The sequence below is a fragment of the Xenopus laevis genome, chromosome 2L (assembly GCF_017654675.1).
Source record: "Xenopus laevis strain J_2021 chromosome 2L, Xenopus_laevis_v10.1, whole genome shotgun sequence".
Taxonomy (NCBI): Eukaryota; Metazoa; Chordata; class Amphibia; order Anura; family Pipidae; genus Xenopus; species Xenopus laevis.
In genome coordinates, this window is record NC_054373.1 from 118,963,669 (window position 1) to 118,987,556 (window position 23,888).

At 38.4% G+C, this 23,888-nt stretch overlaps 1 protein-coding gene across 3 annotated transcripts in view; it reads right to left on the reverse strand.

The window, feature by feature from the left end:
- The window catches only part of LOC108708435 (P protein), a 155,470-nt gene that overhangs the window by 86,998 nt on the left and 44,584 nt on the right, over positions 1-23,888 (reverse strand). For all 3 annotated transcript variants that reach the window (XM_018247127.2, XM_018247125.2, XM_018247126.2), the window contains exons 4-6: positions 7,075-7,263; positions 4,479-4,536; positions 2,132-2,204 (exon numbers count right to left, since the gene is read on the reverse strand). In XM_018247127.2, the coding sequence (XP_018102616.1) occupies positions 2,132-2,204; positions 4,479-4,536; positions 7,075-7,263 (320 nt within the window). The remainder of the gene's footprint in view (positions 1-2,131; positions 2,205-4,478; positions 4,537-7,074; positions 7,264-23,888) is intronic.

Consider the following 23,888-nt stretch of genomic DNA (forward strand, 5'->3'; position numbering starts at 1 on the left):
ACTGGTCCTTTAAGGCCCCTAAATACATCAGCTAATTGATTCCATTATATTTTTTCTTGCACTTGAAATGCTTTGAAAATACAATTTTTTGCAGTTAATAAATATTGTACTATTGAATGTTTGAAAGCATAATTCGAATTCAAGACGTTTAAAAAAAAGACTTGAATTTGAACTTTAATAAATCAACCTCTTATATGTGTGTATGTATTTTTTTTTTATATATAGTATAAAAATCCGATTTATATACATCTTTAGGCGCTTGGCATGTATTTATAAAGGCATACAAAATGCCCATGGGTAAGATTACTAACAGTTGACACATTTGTTAAACAAGAAAATAGGATTAAGCTGTACAGACATAGGACATAGCCTATATCCATTTTCTTTTTTTCCCCCATTTGTTTTCTCCATTGTTTTCCACATGCCTCTCCTATTTTTTCTTTTTGTCATGTCCCCCCCCTTCCTTTGATTCCTACACCATTCTCTTTTCTGCTTGCCTTAGCCTTTTTAATTTATTTTCTTAAACTCCATTTCTTAAAGGGGTAGTTCGCCTTTACACGAATATGTAGTAGATATTATGAACAATTTGAAGTTAGTCTTCAAAGTTTTATCTTTTATGGTTTTTAGTCATTTAGCTTTTTGTGAAGTAGCTATCCATTTTGGTATCTTGCCGGTAAGTCTTATTTTCCTAGCAATCATCAATCAGCAATCAGGCAGTGGTTTGAAGGAGAAACTGGAATAAGAAAAGGAGAGGAACTGAATAGGAAGATAGATAATAAGTAACAATAACATTGTTGCCTCACAGAGCAATTATTTTTCTTGTTGCCAGTATTTAAAAACTAGAAAGAAGTAGAAGAGAAAGGCAAATGTTTAAAGGATTGGTTCACCTTTAAGTTAACTTTTAGTATATTTAGTTCTAACATTTAATTTAAAGGAGAAGGAAAGGTCAAAACAGAGTAAGCTTTATCAGAAAGGTCTATATTAGTGATGGGCGAATTTGTCCTGTTTCACTTTGCCCAGAAAAATTAGCAAAGCACAAATCTTGACGCCGGCGTTAAAGTCAATAGATGTCCGAATAATGTTGACGCATGATTGTTTTGACGCAAACTACTTTTCCAACATTTATGCCTGCCAAATTTTTTCACCCATCACTAGTCCATATAAATACACCAATAAACCCTCAATGTAATGCTGCTCTGAGTCCTCTGAGCATTTCTTTCCTTCTATTGTGTACACATGGGCTTCTGGATCAGACTTCCTACTTTCAGCTGAAACCTCCGGGGCTAGGGCTTGAGCATGCTCAGTTTGCTCCTCTCTCCCTTTTTCCCTTCTTACTCCTCATCCAAATAATGAAGACCAACTGCAAAGAATAGGACATTCTATAACAGACTTAACATTAACTTCCCCTTCCAAATTAACTTTCAAATGTTGAACAATCCAATAACTCAGTAACCATATTTCGAATGGATACCAACATTTTTAATGTAGTTCTGTAATAAAATAATATCTTTTATAATCCACATCCCATTGCTAGTATACAATTTGTACAGGTTAAAATCTTTAAGAAGAGAGTCACATGAAATACAATTTCAAACGAGCAGATAGTGTGTTGACAAACTTTTTCTACTTTGGTTTAACAATATTCTGGAAAAAAAAAATCTTTACCCTGCAAAAGACGAAGCACCAGGAGCAATGGATATTTAGAGGGAGCAATTACCTATAAGGACTGTTATGATTGCCGAAGTATCATTCACTGATTAGTTTATAATTATCTATATTTAAGTACACTACAACATTTAGTTAAATATCCACTTCAATAATTTGCATTGCACGCGTTTATATTTTACACCAACCTTTACTTGGCAAACATGAGAAACCTGAAAAAAAAAAAGAAAATTCAAAATCTTCTTTTTGTTCTTTAATTTAAGATGTGTAATTTGAGATCTTGAAGGAGCAATCCTTCTGAACCAAGTAATTTTCTACTTTAAGATTAATTCTACAGAGAAGAATCTCATTCTCATACTGTAATAGAATGAACCTTTCACTCCTAATAATAGTATATCCATTAGGCTTTCACCTCAAACTGCATTCCAATTCAAAATTAAATGAAAGAACAGAGAGTACAGGATACAAAAGCTTTCCATAGACGATAGGGCCAACATCTGCCAAGGGCTGCTTTTATCAGAAGATGTGCTAAATAAAACCTGCAAAGATTTGATAAATATATGATTAATTATGTATGCACAGAATATTCACTTTTAGCAAGCAATATTACAGGAATAATATAATCTGGACCTTTCCCCTACTTATATGCAAAGCAGCATGGGCATGTATAAAGCAGTTCTGTGTTGCAACAAATCTGACCGATGAGAGAGTAATATAATATTACACTTCTTTATATGGGTCAAGTATGTCCATTGTAAGCAAGGAATTCTGATTAATTTTTGGACATCAGCTAAAATGTTACAGGATTTTTGTGGCACTTTTTTAACAAATTGCATTTTTGCTCTATTTCTAACGACATGCTTCAATTGGTATGTGGATGGGCGTGCAGGAGCAGCTGTTAGCTGTTGCTGCATTAAGGTCTACTTTAAAAGGATTTGGTGAGCTAAAAGGTAGGCTATTCTTGATTTACTGTAGTAACTGCAGGCAGCAGATATTCTTCAGAACCACTATAGCATATTTCTGTTTCTAACAATAAAGCATAACAGAAGACATCTGTAAGAGTCAGGTCTCAGATGAATGTCTCGCAAGTAGGACAGGCACACGAGGACACCAAATGAAATTACTTTTTCACATGTTCTCATCCACTTTAAACCTGAAGATCAGTTTGGCAAATATTACAAACAAAAAAAAAAAAAAAGAGCTCACATGCACAGACTTTAAATTTGGTAAAGGGGAATTGTACACTTATAATGCTATCTGATGGCTGTAGTCTTCACACTATGACTAGCTGCCTAGTCTCAGGGAAACAGAAAAAAAGTATGATGTTTTGTCTGTCATTTAAAAAACATTCCTTTCTGTATCGAACTGCAATGAATCGGATATTGTGTCCTATTGTCTCTCACGTTTTCTGCCAGAGACATCAATAAGGCTACAGCCAAATACTGGTCTCAAATATATATTACTCCAAATCTGGACATTTTTGTATAATGTGTTACTAAAAAGAAAATTATTAAACCTATAGGTAGTGCTGGTCCTACTATAACTTTTTGATATATATTATTTGTGCCCCCCGCTTTTTTCTTTGAGCATCAGACTCTTAGGGAGTTATTTATCAAAGGTCCCGTTTTAGAGGTTTGTGTATACCTCGAATGAACTCACAAATCAAATGTTTTCTGATTTAAGAAAGAAACTTGAATGGAAGTCATGAATCAGTGGATTTGGGGGGGGGGAAGAACCCAAAAACTAGAATCCATGAAACATCTTCAAATGGTTGAAGGGACCTCTGCCATTGACTTCTACATGACCTTGATGGGTTTTAGTTGTAGTATTTTCAGATTCTAGCTATTTCCAGGTTAGGGGTATAACGAAAAAATTGTGGGGTTTTTTTTATAAAGTGGTTTTCTTTACCCAAAAATTTAAGTTTTGACTGCAAAATAGCCTCAAAAACTTTTTTTCTGCTAAAAACCAATTCAACCTATGATAAATAACCCCCTTAAAGGGATACTGTCATGGTAAAACATGTTTTTTTCAAAACGCATCAGTTAATAGTGTTGCTTCAGCAGAATTCTGCACTGAAATCCATTTTTCAAAAGAGCAAACAGATTTTGTTAGATTCAATTTTGAAATCTGACATGGGGCTAGACATATTGTCAGTTTCCCAGCTGCCCCCATTTCTGTAATGCCATTAACCAAATGGCCATCCATGTACCCAAATGTCATTGTGATTTGCAGAGGTCTGTACCAGCAATCATGTGGAAGATAATTAGTACGGACAATAGATGTGCTATGGGATAAACTGTTCGTTGAAAGTCTTCAGATTTGCCAGAGCTAAATAACACCAGCTGGTGGCGGATTCCTACATGTACTATAATTTCTCAATATGAGAAATTGTTCTTCATAGTTTTACCGTATTAACTTTTATAAACATTTGGCAAGATTAGATAAAAGCTTTCCAAAGCATCAAATGTGTCATGGTCTAACTTTGAATCTCTTAGAGTGGCCCACACTTAAATTTAATTATGTGGCAAATTAATATCAAAAATTTGTACAGAATGTTGCTACATGCTTCATTTCCAGGGTTATTATCTTACAAATCTTAGATTAACTGAAGAGTGACCCAATAATGACAGGCCATTTTGAGGAGAAATGTATTTTAAACAAGGAACCAAGGAAGTTTTAAAATGAAGAAAAATGCTGCATGATTAAATGAAAGCAGCCAGCAGATTAAATGTCAGCTCTAATTTCAAAGCCACAGTTTCAAACAGAAGGAGCGCCTGCAGTTCAAGTGCAATATTTCCCCATTACATACTCACAGAACAGGTCACTACAATAATGAAGAGTCCTGCAATCTTTAGATTCTTTAGGAAGCACCTAAAAGAGAAAAGGGAAAGAAAAAACAATCAATAAACCACACATTTGTCTATTTGAAAAAACTAATTTAATTTTTTCATTTCACTTTCATTTTCTCTCTGCATTCTGCAAATAAGAGCAGTGTTAACGTCTATGCTGATCAAACACTGAGCAGGCTAATCTATCCAAAGTATTGATTTCCCTCCGTTTCGCTGTGTTTATGTTTCATGATGATCAGTAATGGTATTCAGAATTGCTGTAGGTGTTTATATTGCTGTTTATTCAAGTTCCCTCAGTTTCTCATTAACTGTGATTTGAGCATCTGGATTGACAATTGTTTGATCAGCTCTAAAGGAATATGTGCTTACAGAGAGTATGCTCGCTATCAGTATACTGCAAAAATGGAGATTTCCGTATTTTATTGATAGAAGTTAATGTAAATCATTATTTTAGCTGCCATGTTTTCCTTGGGAATACTTTCTGTTGAGCACTTTTTATTTACAGAGGGAGGTGCTTCACTTATAGCAAATAACATTTGGTTTTACTTGAAGTAACTTGTACATGAGAATGAGCATGAGGCAGTTTTATATAACATTATTAACTTAAAGCAAATGTGCACAAGAGCAGTAATCCAAAGCATAATGCCTTTTTCAGCCAGCTGCAGGTAGAACATTGAAAGCAAACATTTCATTTGTTGCATTAGTTTATAACCCAGGTGTAAGTTTGCGCCAAGTTTGCCCCATGTTCCTGCTTTCTGTTATGAAGTTATTGCGGTGCCTATTGACATAGGGGAACCAGCTGGTGGCTCCAGGGTTCCCTCAGCTCCCTGCATCAGTGTCCGTAGCACAGTTGCACCTACAGTCAGTGCAGATGTCACTAGAATGCTGAACACTGCAAATGAAACAAGGCAGACTTGGAAAATATGCAGCACATCTACATCCGATTTGCTCCAAAATGCACACACAGGTGTGTCCAAGTTAACAAATCGGGCGCAGTTGCACTGGATGCAGCAAATTGGGTCATATGCAGCACAGCCTTTTGCACCTGCAATTACAGTAGAATTTTGGGTGCATTGTCGGAAAAAACCATGTCTGAATTTAAGAATTTTGAATTTGAATGGAAGGGCATAGTTCAAAGTATTCAAGTCACAGCAGAGTGAGTTGCATTTTAAGGTGCTTGATGGTAGAAGTAAAATTTCTCATTCAAGTGAATGGGAGTTGCAATAGGATTAAGGGGGTTATATAAATGGAGGAAACATATCACACTAAACTACTGATATGAGATGATTCTGCAGTGAAAATCGTCTCTAACACTGCCATTTCTGTCAGTGCAGTTACAGTATCCAACATAGGTAGATGGAAACACAATAACAATTTGTACAGGTGTAGTATTTATTAGCCAGAATGCTTGGGACCTTCTGGGTTTTCCAGATGAAGGATCTCTCCATAATTTAGATCACCATACCTTGTCTTCTAAAAAGTAATTTAAACATTAAATAAACCCAATGACATTGTTTTGCCAGCAATATAGATTCCTGCAACTTAGTTACCATCCGGTACAAGCTATTGAGAAAGAAAAATATAATATAAAAGTAGAATTATTTGTTTAAATGAACTCTGTGGGAGATGATCTTCCTGTAATTCAGCTTTCTGGATAAATATAGCATGCCTGGATTTTTCTAATGTTATTGCAATTCTAAGCAGTATCTGTCAGGCTGGTTACATTCTCTGACTTTGGGTTCAGACTCTTGTAAGAATATACCAGAAACAAGCTACTTATTAGATTTGGAGGAGAGCTGACTGCTGCAACCAGAGAACAGAAAGGGATAAAAAAATGCTATTAGTTTTGCAAATAACTTTTTAAAAACAGTGAACATTTATGAAAAATATATAGAGGAACATAGCTTAGGAATTACATTTGCACTTATAAAGCAAAACTGTTCTTAGATGCGGATTGCCTTTATTAAAAGGCATCAGGTCAGCCAGTTTTTTGTTTTGATGTCATGATTTTTATGATGTTTTTACTTCTAAATATGAAATATGAAATTTCATTCCTGAACTAGCAAGTGTATTTTTTTTGTTGTAATATGGTGTGTAGGCAGCCATCTCAGGTCATTTTGCCTGGGCATGTGCTTTCAGAAAGAGCCAGCACTTTAAGATGGAGCTGCTTTCTGGCAGGCTGTTTCTCCTACTCAATGTAACAATGTGTCGCAGTGGGTCCTGTATTTTACTATTGAGTGCTTTTCTTATATCTGCCAGGGAGCTGTTATCTGGTTACCTTCCCATTGTTCTGCTGATGGGCTGCTGGGAGGGAAAGGGATGGGTGATATCACTCCAACTTGCAGTACAGCAGTAAAGAGTGACTGAAGTTTATCAGAGCACAAGTCACATGACTGGGGACAGCTGGCAAACAGACAATATAGCTAGCCCCATGTCAGATTTCAAAATTAAATATAAAAAAATCTATTTGCACTTTTGAGAAACAGATTTCATTGCAGAATTCTGCTGGAGCAGCACTATTAACTGATGTGTTTTGAAAAACATTAATTCTTAACTATACCTTAATTTGGAGAAGTTTAGTTTTTCTTGAAGGTTGTCTAAAAGTTCATACTTCTCAGTAGATACCGATCTTGAAAGGCTGCCAACTTCACTTCCAAGACGGCACCTTTGCTCAAATTCAGATGTGCTGTTCTCCAATGACTCCACGCCAAATATAAATTCTGGTCTGTTCTCAGCTTTGCATAGCAACCTGGGGCAAATAACAATAACTTTCAGTGATAATAAACACAGTTGTTTTTTGAGAATTTGTTAGTGATGCTAAAAAATATCACTTTGAGTTCAAAAAGACTCAAAGTTAGAAAACAACCCAGGTTTCCAGTTCTGTTCTGTTTCCTTCTCAAAACCATAATTGAATCCTCCTCTACTCATAACATAAGGTTTGGAAAACAGATACAGTAAGAATAAATGTTTGTTTGCCATAAATTCTACAGTTCTTGCATTAAATATGTGAGTGACATTGCTGTAGATAAAATGTACTTACCTGCGAAAATTCGCCAGCGCTGGCTTCGCGCACATCGCAACAATTTGCCAGGCTTAAATTCACAAAGATCCGAGGGTACTGAACGCTTGCGAAGTGGTGCTAGCGAAAATACGATCAGCAGTTCGAAGTTACGGTAGCGTTGGCTAATTTGCATACGGGGTGCAGTTAAAGTACAATGGCCGTATATGCTGCAGCAAATACATTACACTACACAAGGCCAGGGAACCTTAATAAAATTATATCGAGTTGTTTTAATGCCCTACACATGTGCCCACAGTTGCCTGCAAATTTGCGCCAGAGTCTATCTCCTTCACTAGCGTAATTATGCCAGCGCCTGTTAATAAAATCGGCAAAGTGCCAAAATGACGTCCCGCTGGTGAATTTTCGCCAGCATTAGCCACTTTGCCCTTTAGTAAATTTCCCCCAAGGTATCCACCCAATTCATTGTAGGAGAAATCAATTTGCCTTACAGCTAGTGCCCATGATTGCAGCAAAGTCACCAACATTCAGAAGATTAAAAGTAGAACTGCATTTTTTTACAATTAGTACTGTACTTAGTTTTTTTATTAATTTCTAAACATTCAAATGAATGTGTGAAATGCAATGTAAATGGCTCATAGAACATTATTAGGAAACCAGCCTATAAGCTCTTCTCCTGCCGAGCTGCCTGTTTGTTCTGCACCACCCTTACAAGTTTGACTTACCAGACACATCCCTTAAAAATACTGTCCTTGTGAACATGAAAATACATATTTAAGTACAAACAGGTTTTTTAAAGATGTAAAGATGCAAAACATGAATTGATTTGTGATGCATAACATCTGTCAGTCACTGGCCATTAACATCAGTCTACTGAAATAGCAGAGTTAAATATTTTGAGGGAAACTTTTTGAGAAAGTAAAATACAACTTCATTAGAACTATTGCGCTTTCTTCACTAGAAGAGTCGAATAACCAGTTATTAAACCAGAAATTCAACTCTTAAAAGTTACCAGGAACAGCTTTTTGCCACTTGGTAACTCGGGGGCTGCTACCAAGTGAGGAGAGTTTCTCATCATGACAGCAGTGCCCCTGCCGGTGCCTCTGTTGAAATTGGCCTCCAGTGTGATTTCCTCTGAGAGCACCCCAGTGAACCACCCAAGGGAGTATATTGGCAAGGCCAGAAAGTGTGGGGTCACTGTGTGAGGACAGGTCTTGTTCATGTATCTGCTATGTTGGAAGTATCCAAAGGGAGAGGTACTTTGGAAAAGGTAGAGCTACCTGGGGAAATAAGAGCTCTTGGGAAGGGCATTTCATTTGAACTAAACTGTGTGATCCTAAACCCCTTCTGGTGTGTTTGGGCCTGTGATAACAAAAGGACTGTGTTAGAGAGACAGTCAGAGTGATACCCAATAGTGAGATAGGTATTCCCAAGTGCAGGAGTGCATTGTATATTCGATTCACAAATTATTTTCCTTAAGAGTTATATAAAGTTATACTTGATTATTGCAAACTGTGTGTTTTTCATGAAAAGAGGTCCAGGGCCTGCATTGTCATAAACTGTGTTACAGTAAAAGAGAGTGTACCAACTTGTTTTCCTATACAGGTATGGGACCTGTTATCCAGAATGCTCGGGACAAGGGGTTTTCCGGATAATGAATCTTTATGTAATTTGGGTCTTCATGCTTTAAGTCTACTAGAAATTCATTTAAACATTAAATAAACCCAATAGGCTGGTTTTGTTTCCAATAAGGATTAATTATATCTTAGTTGGGATCAAGTACAAGCTACTGTTTTATTATTACAGAGAAAAAGGAAATCGTTTTTTAAAAATTTGGATTATTTGGTTAAAATGGAGTCTATTGGAGACAGCCATTCCGTAATTCAGAGCTTTCTGGATATCGGGTTTCCAGATAAGGGATCCTATACCTGTACATGTTATTTTTTTTGTTTTTTTTTACAGCATCCGGGCACAAACAATGATTTGGTTAAGTTTGGTTAAATTCACCAGTGTGTGTGACTGTGATAGGGACCGTAGACTTAGCTCCACTGGGGCAAGAACTGACATGAATGAATAATAATTGTAAATCGTGTGTGTATACATTTACAGAATTAGAGAGGCACAATCAGGGGATTTTTTGCCTGATACAAATTAGTAACACTGGAAGATGTGCTAAAGGAACGAACAGTTATCTGTATGTTATTACGTGTTCTCCCACCCCCCAAAAAAAAAAATCTTATTTTTAAGAATTAATATTTGCTCTTTAACAAAGCAGATGTCATTTAGGAATGATTATTCTTTTATTTTATGAGATCAAAATCCCTGTTGTTGTTGTTCTTGCATTTCCATAAACTCATTACACATTTTGAAAAGCTTTTTACAATAATCATGTTCTAATCTCACTCAGCATAAAGCCCTGAAATACAACTCAAAATTCCCTTGACATTAACAGATGGAAAGAACCAATCATTACTCATACACAAACAATTATACGTTGCTGCAATGTCTATTTCTACATGCAAAAAGGTCTTGAGCAAAGACAAGCAAGTGGTTTTGTTTCAGATAGCGCAGACACATGTAACCTTTTAATAATCAGACTGTTTACAGAAAAAATGCATCTTACTTAAAATGATAAATCAATAAATCTTTAGAAACTGTCAGAATACAATTTAATTTTCCTGTTAATTATTAAACATTTTGAAAACCAAAATCATGCATTCCATTCATAAATACTGGATTATAGAACTGGATTTTTGCAAATGTATTCTGTCTGTGTTATGGTTTCCCCCCTGAATCTAAGATACTATGAAACCAAAGTCCACTGGTAATAATCCTTCCTTTCCTATTATTTGTTAAGTCACAGAGCAGGAAGCACTTTTTCTTGATTGACAACTCCAGCTGTCAAATGTTTTATTATTCCTGGAATAATGTATATGTCTGGAGATATCGCACTGAGCCTTTGGTATCCCTTAACAACAAAGGTAAGATTCCTCACACAAGGTTCTTGATTTTTCAGAAATGTTAGACAGGCAAAAGTATGTCTAGGATAGGTTGTCATGGTTGGTTGTACAGTCCTTTAAAAAGTTTCAATACAGTGATACACAGATAAAAAGCATTAATGAGGGGTAAGCAGACTGGAGAAGAGAAAAAAATTGGGAACCAGTCAGGGAAAGCAGATTTGGCCTAAGTGTTCAGCAGTGCATTTAGAACTGTGGTTCTACTACTACTTAAAGGATAAGTAAAACTTTGAAATAATTGAGTGTAAATTTGATATTCTAAACACTTTTGCAATTCATATTTGTTATTTTTTTTTAATTCCGAGATATTAAGGGATATATGGATTTCAACTTCCACATTGATGATTCTTCACACTGGCCCTCTCGTTTTCTCCTCCTTACTTCCTCCTTTGAGCTCCAGCAGTGGACAAACACGCCTACTCATAAGGATGGCCACTTTCTGGATCTAGTGTTTACTAAAAAACTCTCTCTCTCTGGTTTTAACAGTGAACCCTTCCCCCTTTCCGATCACAATTTGGTTACATTTTCCATCTCTCACTCTCCGTGCCCACCTGCTTCTTCCCCCACTGTCTTAGTCCGGGATACATGTGACATTGACCTTCCAGCCTTAGCTCAGTCTTTCAGAACCAGTCTCATTTCCCTTAAGGAAACGTTTGATCCTGATATCCTGGTAAGTGAGTATAATCACATACTATCCTCAACCATTGGCTCATTTGCCCCTTTACAGGCTAAGCATTCACGTGCTCTGAACCCACAACCCTGGCTGAATGCACAAACCAGATACTTACGCTCCTGCACGAGATCTGCTGAATGTATGTGGAAAAAATCCCGTACGCAAGCAGACTTTATTCACTATAAATTTCTATTGTCCTGCCTCAATTCTGCCTTGTCAAAAGCCAAACAAGAGTACTACAGTACCCTTATAAACAATCACAAATCCAACCCACGACGCCTGTTTTCTCTATTCAATACTCTTCTCCATCCCTCATCAACAGTATCAGTCATCCAGACACACTCTCCTCAGGACTTTGCTGATTTCTTTAAAGACGAAGTAGAGTCCATCCGCAATCAGATCCCTACATCTTCTTATGTAAACCAGTTCCTCCTTCCTAAGCCCCCTTCTGCATGTCTTAATTCCTTCCCTCCGGTAACAATGTCTGAAGTCTCCAAGCTGCTTTTGTCCTCCCCGCTCACAACTTGCCCCCTTGACCCTATGCCTTCTTCTCTGCTCAAACACTGTGTTGCAGAGCTTACCCCACTACTTACTCACATCTTCAATTCTTCTCTAGCTTCTGGAACCTTCCCTTCTCCTTTCAAACAGGCCTGTGTAAAGCCTATTCTTAAAAAGGCCACGCTTGACCCAGCCTGTCTATCAAATTACCGTCCTGTCTCCCTTTTACCACTTGCCTCTAAACTCCTAGAGCGTATTGTGTTCTCCCGTATTACTAACTTTCTACACACCCATGATCTGTTGGACCCTCTGCAATCTGGTTTGCGGCCTGGTCACTCTACTGAGACTGCTTTGTGCAGAGTTACAAATGATCTTCAGGTTGCCAAAGCCAAAGGTCACTTCTCCATCCTTCTCCTCCTTGACCTATCATCTGCATTTGATACAGTTGATCACTCTCTCCTGATGCAGATTCTCTATTCGCTTGGCATCAGTAACCAGGCTGCATCTTGGTTCTCTTCTTACCTTTCTAACCGATCATTCACTGTCTCCTATGATAACAAAACCTCATCTCCAGTTCCACTTAATGTGGGGGTGCCGCAAGGCTCCGTACTTGGTCCGCTGTTGTTCTCCCTGTACACTCTGTCTTTGGTAGAGATGTCGCGAACTGTTCGCCGGCGAACTGTTCGCCGGCGAACTTGTTCGCGCGAACATCGGGTGTTCGCGCTCGCCGGAAGTTCGCGAACGTCGCGCGACGTTCGCCATTTTGGGTTCGCCATTGTTGGCGCTTTTTTTTGCCCTCTCACCCCAGACCAGCAGGTACATGGCAGCCAATCAGGAAGCTCTCCCCTGGACCACTCCCCTTCCCTATAAAAACCGAAGCCCTGCAGCGTTTTTTCACTCTGCCTGTGTGTGCTGAAGAGATAGTGTAGGGAGAGAGCTGCTGCCTGTTAGTGATTTCAGGGACAGTTGAAAGTTTGCTGGCTAGTAATCGTTTTGATACTGCTCTGTTATTGGAGGGACAGAAGTCTGCAGGGGTTTGAGGGACATTTTAGCTTAGGTAGCTTTGCTGGCTAGTAATCTACCTTCTACTGCAGTGCTCTGTATGTAGCTGCAGTGGGCAGCTGTCCTGCTTCTGATCTCATCTGCTGACTGCTGCAATAACAGTAGTCCTTGTAAGGACTGCTTTTATTTATTTTTTTGTTGTTTTACTACTACTACTACTACTACTACTACTATTATAAGAGCCCAGTGCTATTAGTCTAGCAGTGTTGGGGAGTGGGACTGGTGTGCTAATCTGCTGCTCCTAGTAGTTCAGCAGCACCAACTTTAATTTTTTTTTTTAATATTCATTTTTTTTTATTTTACTTTTTTTTATTTTACTACCGCTGTAGTAGTGTATAAGTTGACCTTTTAGGCATTATTTGCCCTGTAGGCATTATTTGCACACTGTTTTCTTCAACCCGCCATCGAGCTGTGTGACCTTGTTCCCATTCTGTCTAAATATCCATAATATTACCGTCTCCAGAAAAAACACCGGAGTCACTTTTTTCAAGCAGCATTCATATATTTTACGTAATCCGTATCCACCGCTGTAGTAGTGTATACGTTGGCCTTGTAGGCATTATTTGCACACTGTTTTCTTCAACCCGCCATCGAGCTGTGTGACCTTGTTCCCATTCTGTCTAAATATCCATAATATTACCGTCTCCAGAAAAAACACCGGAGTCACTTTTTTCAAGCAGCCATAATATATTTTACGTAATCCGTATCCACCGCTGTAGTAGTGTATACGTTGGCCTTGTAGGCATTATTTGCACACTGTTTTCTTCAACCCGCCATCGAGCTGTGTGACCTTGTTCCCATTCTGTCTAAATATCCATAATATTACCGTCTCCAGAAAAAACACCGGAGTCACTTTTTTCAAGCAGCCATAATATATTTTACGTAATCCGTATCCACCGCTGTAGTAGTGTATACGTTGGCCTTGTAGGCATTATTTGCACACTGTTTTCTTCAACCCGCCATCGAGCTGTGTGACCTTGTTCCCATTCTGTCTAAATATCCATAATATTACCGTCTCCAGAAAAAACACCGGAGTCACTTTTTTCAAGCAGCCATAATATATTTTACGTAATCCGTATCCACCGCTGTAGTAGTGTATACGTTGACCTTGTAGGCATTGTTTGCCCAGTTTTTTTGGCCGCAGCCACTGAAGCACAGAGGCCAGAAAAAATATGCCATATAAATGCTGAAAATAGTCATTTTTTGCCATACGTTGACTCAACGTATATGGCAAAAATTACTATTTTCAGCATTTATATGGCATATTTTTTCTGGCAACTGTGCTTCAGTGGCTGCAACCAAAAAAACTGGGCAAACAATGTCTACAAGGTCAACGTATGGCGAAAAATTACTATTTTCAGCATTTATATGGCATATTTTTTATGGCAACTGTGCTTCAGTGGCTGCGTCCAAAAAAACTGGGCAAACAATGCCTACAAGGTCAACGTATGGCAGTTGTTTAAAGAGAACAGTAGATTACTAGCCAGCAAAGCTACCTAAGCTAAAATGTCCCTCAAATCCCTGCAGACTTCTGTCCCTCCAATACAGAGCAGTATCAAGCAGATTACTAGCCAGCAAACTTACTATCATCTGTCCCTGAAATCACTAACAGCTCTCCCCCTACACTATCTCTTCCAAGCACACACAGGCAGATTTTTCAGATACATTTTTGCCCTTGATCCCCCTCTGGCATGCCACTGTCCAGGTCGTTGCACCCTTTAAACAACTTTAAAATCATTTTTCTGGCCAGAAATGTCTTTTCTAGATGTTAAAGTTCGCCTTCCCATTGAAGTCTATGGGGTTCGCGAACCGTTCGCGAACCGCTCGCATTTTTGCGCAAGTTCGCGAATATGTTCGCGAACTTTTTTTCCGACGTTCGCTACATCCCTAGTCTTTGGGAGATCTCATCCATTCATTTGGCTTTAATTATCAACTGTATGCTGATGATACCCAAATATATTTATCCACCCCTTCATTAACAGCTGAAACAGAGGCTCAGATCTCTAACTGCCTCCTGGCTATCTCAAATTGGATGAACCAGCGCCACCTCAAACTCAACCTAACAAAAACTGAACTAATCATCTTTCCACCTAAGCCTGGTCCTACTCCCCTATTTACTATCTCTATTGATGGCATGCTCATTAATCCTGTCAACTCAGCTCGCTGTCTGGGGGTAATCTTTGACTCCTCTCTCTCCTTCTCTGATCATATTAACACCACTGTCAAAACCTGTCACTTTTTCTTACACAATATTGCCAAAATCCGTCCCTTCCTTTCACCTGATACATCCAAGACGCTCATGCATGCTCTCATCCTATCCAGACTAGATTACTGTAACCTTCTACTAACTGGCCTCCCCAACTCCCATCTCTCCCCTCTACAGTCTGTATTAAACACTGCTGCAAGAATTATCCTCCTCTCATCCAAAAGGGTACAGGCCCCTCCGCTGCTGAAGTCCTTATCATGGCTCCCTATAAAACAAAGAATAACTTATAAACTCCTCCTTATAACCTTCAAAGCCCTTCATACCTCTGCACCTAACTACATCTCATCTCTTGTCTCTCTATATGTTCCTGCCCGAAACCTCCGCTCCTCTCAGAGCAACCGCTTGGTTGTACCCCACACTACTACTGCTGTTTCCTGTATCAAACCCTTCTCTCTTGCGACTCCTTATATTTGGAATGCCATTCTTGAATCTCTCAGGAGAGAATCCTCCTTCAATGTTTTTAAAACAAAACCTCTGGGAGCACCTGGATCACACCTGAACTGGCACTTATATAACAGTGTAACAAACTGTAACCCACAGCACCTTAATACTCCTCTGAATTGTGTCTGTATGTCATCCTCCCATTTAGACTGTAAGCCCTACGGGGTAGGGTCCTCTAGCCTTTTGTTTCCTTGACACTGAGCACTTAATCTGCATTGTAATTATATTTTATATTTATGTGAATTGTATTTCTAATAATACACTTATTGTTACTTTTTATTCTAACCCCTTGTTTGTTACTACTAATTTATTGTTTTGTTGTACAGTGCTTTGCCCTCAAGGAGCGCTTTACAAATAAAAATATACATACATACATACATATGCACAGGTACTGTTAATATAGTGAATTTGTAACAACAATGCCACCTTCTGGTCAGTTTCCGACCAGAAAGTTGTCAGGAGAAAGAAAATGCGTTGGTCTGGTTAGGAAGAACATTAGAAACCTCTCCTAATGAGAAGAACATCAGACCAGCCCACTTTCTTTCTCCTAACAATATCCTGGTTGGAAACTAACCAGCAGGTGGCATTGTGGTCACAAATTCAATCATATTAAGTGTACTAATGAAGCCACTTGGATTTGTATGTTAAATGCATCATGACTCGAGATAAAATTAAGAAACTTTTCCTGTAGTCATTTAATGCGATAAACTTTTCCTGTAGTCATTTAATGCGATTAACTTTTCCAAGAGCATAAAATACTGCCATTGTTAACACAAGGCCTCAGAAAAATACTGCTGTGGATGCTGTGAAGTGAATTAAATGTGAGTAGTTATTTTGTGTTAAACACACATATATCCCTTATTAAAAAAAATAAATTAATGTAAATTGCAAGTGCTTTCAATAGCACTCAATTTTACATTCACTTGTTTTAAATGTTTACTTATCCTTTAAAATGTTAGGTTCCCTTCTATATCACTTCATGCACCAGATAAGAATCCACACAATGTTCTAAAATGCTGTGCCTCCTCAGTAAATTATGTTTTTGCATAGTCCAACATATGATCCTACATCTACCTGTTGTATACTTATCCAATAAGAATACTAATCCCACCCACCAGAGATGGCATGGAGGAACCATCAGAACCTCATGATGGATAAATCAAATATGATTTCCTGAAAATGGGCCATTAGGACTAACTGAAAGCCTGAGGTACATTTTGAGGCACATTTATCAAAGTTCGAATTTCGAGTTCCCATAAACTTGAAATTCGACCAATCGGAATTGATATAAAAAATTTAATTTACAAAACTTGGGTGACTAGGATCGATCCGATTCGAGTTTTTTCTCCAAAAAAACCTTCAATGTCAGGAAGGCTGCAAACAGCTCCAAATTGACGTCTTCCATTGTCTAAACCAGCAATTCGGCAGGTTTTAAGTGGGGAATAGTTGAATTAGAGTTCTTAAATGGCCAGTGTATGATAAAAATATAAAATCAAATTCGAATTTAAAAAATAAATAAATAAAACACAAATAGAATTTTAACAATACCCTAGTCGAATTTGACCGTTTTGCCCATAAAAAAAACGTGAATCTGCCCTATTTTTCAAATGTCCTGTGCGCCAATTCCCATTGCTCCAGTACAGATGATGAAAATTTGCATGAATAAAGGGGAGGGGACAGTGGCGACAAACAAAAGTGGGCCTAGGTGCGCCCACTATGTAAATCTGGCCCAGGATGTCTGATTTACATTACTTCGTCAACTTGAACCAAAAGATTTAGTAGAACTTTGGTAAGGTTTAGGGATTGCTAATAAGCTCAAGGAGCAACAGAAAGATAAAAAGCCTAAATGTACAATACACTGTGACTAATTATTATTATGTATTTTTACATTGCCAACATATTCCGTAGCTCTGTACAATAAATGGGTTTATACAAAGAACATACATAAATTGCATACATAGTGACCAGTAACGGATACAAAAGGTAAAGAGGGCCCTGCCTAAAGGAACTTACAATCTTAAAGACTAGTTAATTTAGTTCATATACTGTAGTAGGTTTCCTGACATGGATAATCCTACAAACACATGACTGGGGCTTGTTAATGTTTGAGGCACTAGGGCGTATTTACAAACTGTCTTTAAAGGAACAGTAACACCAAAAAATGAAAGTGTTTTAAAGTAATGAAAAAATAATGTAGTGTTGCCCTGCACTGGTAAAATTGATCTGTTTGCTTCAGAAACACTACTATAGTTCATTTAAACAAACTGCTGGGTAGCAATGGTATAAATTATTGAAAAAAGGCTATATGGCACAGGTTAAATAGTGGATAACAGATAACATTATGTTCTACAGAGCTTATCTGCTGTGGAACTTGAGCCCTTTCTCCTTTGAATAGCTGCCCCATGGCTACACAGCAGCTTATTTATATAAACAATATTTGTATTTCTGAAGCAAACACAGCAGTGTTACCAGTGCAGGGCAATACATTATATTTTTATTAATTTAAAACAATTAGATTTTTTGATGTTACTGTTCCTTTAAAGGGATACTGTCATGGGAAAAAAAATCAAAATGAATCAGTTAATAGTGCTGCTCCAGCAGAATTCTGCACTGAAATCCATTTCTCAAAAGAGCAAACAGATTTTTGTATATTAAATTTTGAAATCTGACATGGGGCTAGACATATTGTCAATTTCCCAGCTGCCCCTGGTCATGTGACTTGTGCCTGCACTTTAGGAGAGAAATGCTTTCTGGCAGGCTGCTGTTTTTCCTTCTCAATGTAACAATGTGTCTCAGTGGGACATGGGTTTTTACTATTGAGTGTTGTTCTTATATCTACCAGGCAGCTGTTATCTTGTGTTAGGAAGCTGTTATCTGGTTACCTTCCCATTGTTCTTTTGTTTGGCTGTTGGGGGGGGGAGGGAGGGGGTGATATCACTCCAACTTGCAGTACAGCAGTAAAGAGTGATTGAAGTTTATCAGAGCACAAGTCACATGACTGGAGGCAGCTGGGAAATTGACAATATGTCTAGCCCCATGTCAGATTTCAAAATTAAATATAAAAAAAATCTGTTTGCTCTTTTGAGAAATGGATTCAGTGCAGAATTCTGCTGGAGCAGCACTATTAACTGATTCATTTTGAAAAAAAAAAAATTTTTTCCCCATGACAGTATCCCTTTAAGTGCTCTGAATTATCAATCTGGCCACCGCTTTGTGTATCCAATTTACACATTCTAAATGCTGTGCCAGCAAAGGGCAGATCTGACTGGCCCATGTGCCAACCATTTTCCACCCCTTCAGACAAAACTGTATGCCGAGTAAGGCACAACTCTATGCCCCATTCTAGGAAGAACAAGCACATTGGAATGGGAGAAAAAGTACAAAGGTCCCTTGCGCCACTATTGTAAAAGATTACAACTGTGTCACTAAACTAAAGGTTTTTCTACTCAGTTGAATTCAAATATTATGCTGTAATCTGTTTATGTGATTAAAACCCTAAAAATTGTTCTGGCCACACATTTTAGAACTGAGAAATGGAATGTACCATAACAGTTTCTATCTGCTGCATTCTTCTAAACCACTCAGCTCTCCCTACTCAGCTTCCTTTCTTAATAATAACGTTTGATATCATATAAAATGTTTATCATTCTGGATACACTAATGGGATTTAATCCCTCAATCTGTGCAAAATAAGCCTGTGCAATGAAAGATCTTTCTTTTTTCAAACCCACAAAATTTAAGGTAGGCAAACTAGAAATTTAAGGTATAGCGGTTTGTGCTAGATGTTTTAATTACATCCACTCCCTCTGTACAACAGAAAATTATTTAAAATGCTTGGAATACTGGTTATTGCCCCCTTTAAAGTGTAGAGACAGAGCTTTAATCAACCAAATATATTTCCTGGAAAAACATTCAAGGCTTGCAAGAAAATAATTTATTTTCAGCACTGTACAATGTGCTGTAACCATGAGACTAAATTAATGTGGAAAATTACCAATTTTTTTTTCTACATTTTAGCAAGTCATCCACGAACTTACATTCATCTTGAAAAACTGAAAGAGATATATACAGTGTGTGTATATATATATCCCGAAGAGCAAAAATTAGGGATTTTATCTACTCTTGATCAATTTATATAAAATGGACACAATGTACAAACCAGGCTCTGTGAGAAAAGGCATTTCATTGTTTACTCTCCAATTCTAGAGAATTTTAATGATTTTTATCATTTTCCGAAAGTGCTGAAACCCAATTACCAATGGAAACACAAAACTCCCTCTAGAGGCATGAAACAATAATAGACAAACTGTAGTATAGCTTTTCATCATGCACAAATAGCTTTCCTCCAAATATATCCCAGATAGTGAAATTAAAATTTATATTCAATATTTAATTCAATATAATCAATAACCTAAATTATCAGTGACTGGCCAGTCTACCAGTTTATAAACAATTAAAAACAGTACAGAAATACAGCATAAATAAAAATAAACAATGAGGGACCTTATAAATTTATACACATTAGTGATGGGCGAATTTGCGCCGTTTCGCTTCGCCGAAAAATTCGCGAAATTTGCGAAACTGCGAAAAATTCGCGAAACGGCGCAAATTCGCGACCTAATTTTTGCCGCAAATTTTTGCGGGCGTTTTGCGAATTTATTCGCTGGCGGCGAAATGCGCAAAATCGCCGCGAATTCGCGCCTGGCGAATAAATTCGCCCATCACTAATACACATTTCTGAACACAATTCATAACACTATACAGTTTTTCCTGCACTCACTTGCATTGTGCTTTCTTCCGTTCAGCCGCAGGGGAGCGCAGGAGTAGACACACTCAATTATTGTGAAGGGGGCTGTACTCACACAGATGCATGTAAGCTACAAACACAGGTGGGACACAGCATGTTGCATTGCATCTGCATTCCACGCATACATGCGTCTGTGTTAGTACAGCCCCCTTCACAATAATGGAGTGTGTCTACTCCTACAGCCCCCTTAACAATAATTGAGTGTGTTTACTCCTGCACTCCCCTGCGGCTGAACGGAAGAAAGCACAATGCAAGTGAGTGCAGGAAAAACCCTGTCTGTAGGAGCCCTAAATCTGCAGCTGAATGGAAGAAAGTGCAATGCAGGGGAGCGCAGGAAAAACAGCCCATGTGTAAGAGCCCTAAGAGTGTATTACCAGTTATCTTAAAGAATTGTTGCTATGCTCCACTCTCCACAAGCATACATATTATATTGAAAGGAGTTTTCAGTGCAGCTGCAGGGTGATTACTATGGGAGTTTGGAAATCACAGGGTGTCCCCTGGTCTCACAATACCTCACCCCCAGCGATATATCTCACCACTTGTTGTTTGCAACAGAAGAAGAAATTTTGTTCCCTCTAAGTTTTGTTCCCTTTAGAGGGAACAAAATTTCTTCTGATCATCCAAAAAGATTTCGGTATTAAAATCTTAGGTGGAACGCACCGCCATCTTGGTGAAGGTGAAATAAAAACATGCGAAGTGCAATAAAGCAAGAGAGAGAGTGCAAGTGTGTGTCCAATAAAATACTCATTTTTAAACAGGTAACCATTAAATGCTACCTGTTGATATGGGTTTACTGCATTCTGAGTAACTGAGCCTTAGACAGTACCAGAAAATATTTAAATAATGTTATTTATCACCCATAGCACTTATTTTCTTGTTAGGACTATTTTGTGCAGACTATAGGAAACTGCTTCCCAAAGCTAAAGTAAAATATGAGGAAGGGTATAGGCAGTTACCAGTAAATTACACTATAAAAGGATTTTATATTTAATAAGTAATAATAAGAATTACATATGTAGGGACCCATATGGTTAATGTGCCCCTATGGCTTTAAATTCCTACACTTCCTGATCTCCCAAGTTGCTGGGCAGTTGCCCATGTAGCTAGTTATTTACATATCCCAGTTATTGGCCAAGAGGTATTGTGACCACATCCTGTCACACTTTGGTATAGTGAGTGAGAAGGGGGTGGAGCTTCCTCTTTGGCTTCTGGTTGCTGATCCAGCTGGATGTTTCCAGGGAGCCTGGGTACACCAAGGCCCAATAAAGCCAAGTTGCCTTAGAGGGACAGTACCTCTAGAGAGAGAAGTTGGGGAGAAGGGACCCCATGAACAAGGCTAGTTAGTGACAGGGTTACTATCTGTTATAGACTCTCTAAGAGAGTAAGTCACAGAGGGAAGAGAGAAAGAGCAGCTTTGTGCTCCAACAAGGAGGTGTAGCAGGGAATAGCTTCCCAGGCTGCAAGCTTTGCCTACAGTGAAGGTTTCACAGTGGATAGGGTGTTTGGCTTTAAGTTCTCCTCCCTTACCACTCCACTGGGTGAGATCCAGACCATGTGTGAGGTATTTCTGCCTGGAGGTGTGCTGTACTGCCTTGACTACTTCCTCAGGGGGATTCATATACATTTGGCTCTAATGTACTGTCCTAGCCTGAGAATATATTCTGCAAATGTTTGTATGCACTGTAAGTAACCCTGTGGATTTGCAAGAACATCCTGGTGCCCATTTCTTTATTGGTCTATGCACAGCAGCCTGTGGGAGTTGTAGTTGCACTACACCACACCTTCACTTCTTCCAGTTTGCGAAGGCCCTATCTTCAGTGTTAGGGGCAAATTTACTAAAGGGCGAAGTGACTAACATCATTTCGGAACTTCGCCGATTTACTAACGGGCGCTGGCGTAAATTCGCTAGCGAAGTAGATAGACGCTACTTCTCACTCTAACGCCAGGCGAATTTTCGCTCTGGCGAATGGACGCAACTACGCCAATTCACTTGCGCCAGACTTGCCTTCGCCTGCACAGACGAGGCAAAGTGCGAAAAATTTTCTATGTCCCAAAAAATGCTGGCGTCTTTTACTTTTTACAGGGGGATAGGCTGAAAGATCGTAAATTTTTTTATGGGTTCCCTCCTTCCCCCCTACATTTCCTAACATATGGCACCTAAACTATACAATGGGCACATGTGTAGGGCAATATAACACCTCTATTTTATTTTATTAAGGTTCCCTGGCCTTGTGTAATGTACTTACTGCAACATTGTACTTTAACTTCACGCGTATGCTAATTAGGCATCGCTAGCAAAACTTCGATCTGCTTATCGTATTATCGCTAGCGCAACTTCGCAATCGTTCGGAACCCTGGACGCAACTTCGGATTTTAGTGAATTAGCCCTGTCCTGGCAGATCTATGCCTGGCGAGTGTTGCAATGTCAGGGAAGCCGTCGCTGGCACAATTTCGGGGTAAGTAAATTTGCCCCTTAGAGTCAAGTGTAACCCATGCACTAGCTTACTAACTGGTTATTAACCCCTTTGGCCTGGATAGTCCAAAAACATGTTACACACACAAACAATGTGTGTTTTTAAGAGTTTCAATTTCACGAAAATGTTCTGAATAAATAAACATTTGTAACAAATAAACATTTCTTGACTTGAGAAAGTCTAAAAATCCCACGGACTTGCAAAGAGCAGCCAATGCAAGTGTCTCTGCAGTGCCAAAAATGATAATGCATCAGTGTAATACTCGTATCTTAATCTTTATTCATATTTGCAGTTGGACAGCTGCCCCTACCCCCCCCCCAATCTCTATGTGCTAAAAGGTACAGAAGAAAAAAAAAAAAATCACCATATGATTTTAGAAGGTACAGTAAGCTGCATTGTGTGCATTCCTTTCCATACGTGCAGCAATGCCATGTGCATCAGACTCGTCTATCACCTTGCATTAATGTGCACTCTTTTGCATCCATTTACACGGCATGTACTTAATATTACCAAAATGTCCTAACTTTACTCTGTGGCATCTCAATTAGTGCAATCAGACTGCTTTTCTGAATAAGCTCAGTTCTGTGTATCCTGACAAAAACTGCTGTAAAACATTGATTATAGAGAAACAATGGCAGCATGAAAATGGCAGTTTGAACATTAAAGAGCTGGGTCCATTGTATTCCAAGTTCTGGCTTTTATGACAAATGTAACTAAAGGGTCTGGTTTGCTGCAATTATATGGAAGTTTAAATATATGCCTTCTCATAATGTGCCTCTCTTCTTTCTCAAGCAGAACACACTGTGGGTTTCCTTGGAAACCATTTCCGTGACACTTATGTTTTTTGATACACTCCTTTATCCGCACAGCAATCCATGAATTTAGCACAAAGCACTCCTCATGTTACCTTACAAATGAGAGCTAACAATCTTACATTATAAAGGCATCTCTTTATGAAGATATACTGTATATACACGCTTGAAAACATTCCATGAACCTAAATACCATTGTTCTTAGTTTGGATACCAAAGGAAGCAACTTGATTTCAGTATCAGTTAAATTTATTGCTTTAAAACATCTTCTCTTCAAAAGCATAGCACTTGAAATAATAGACCAT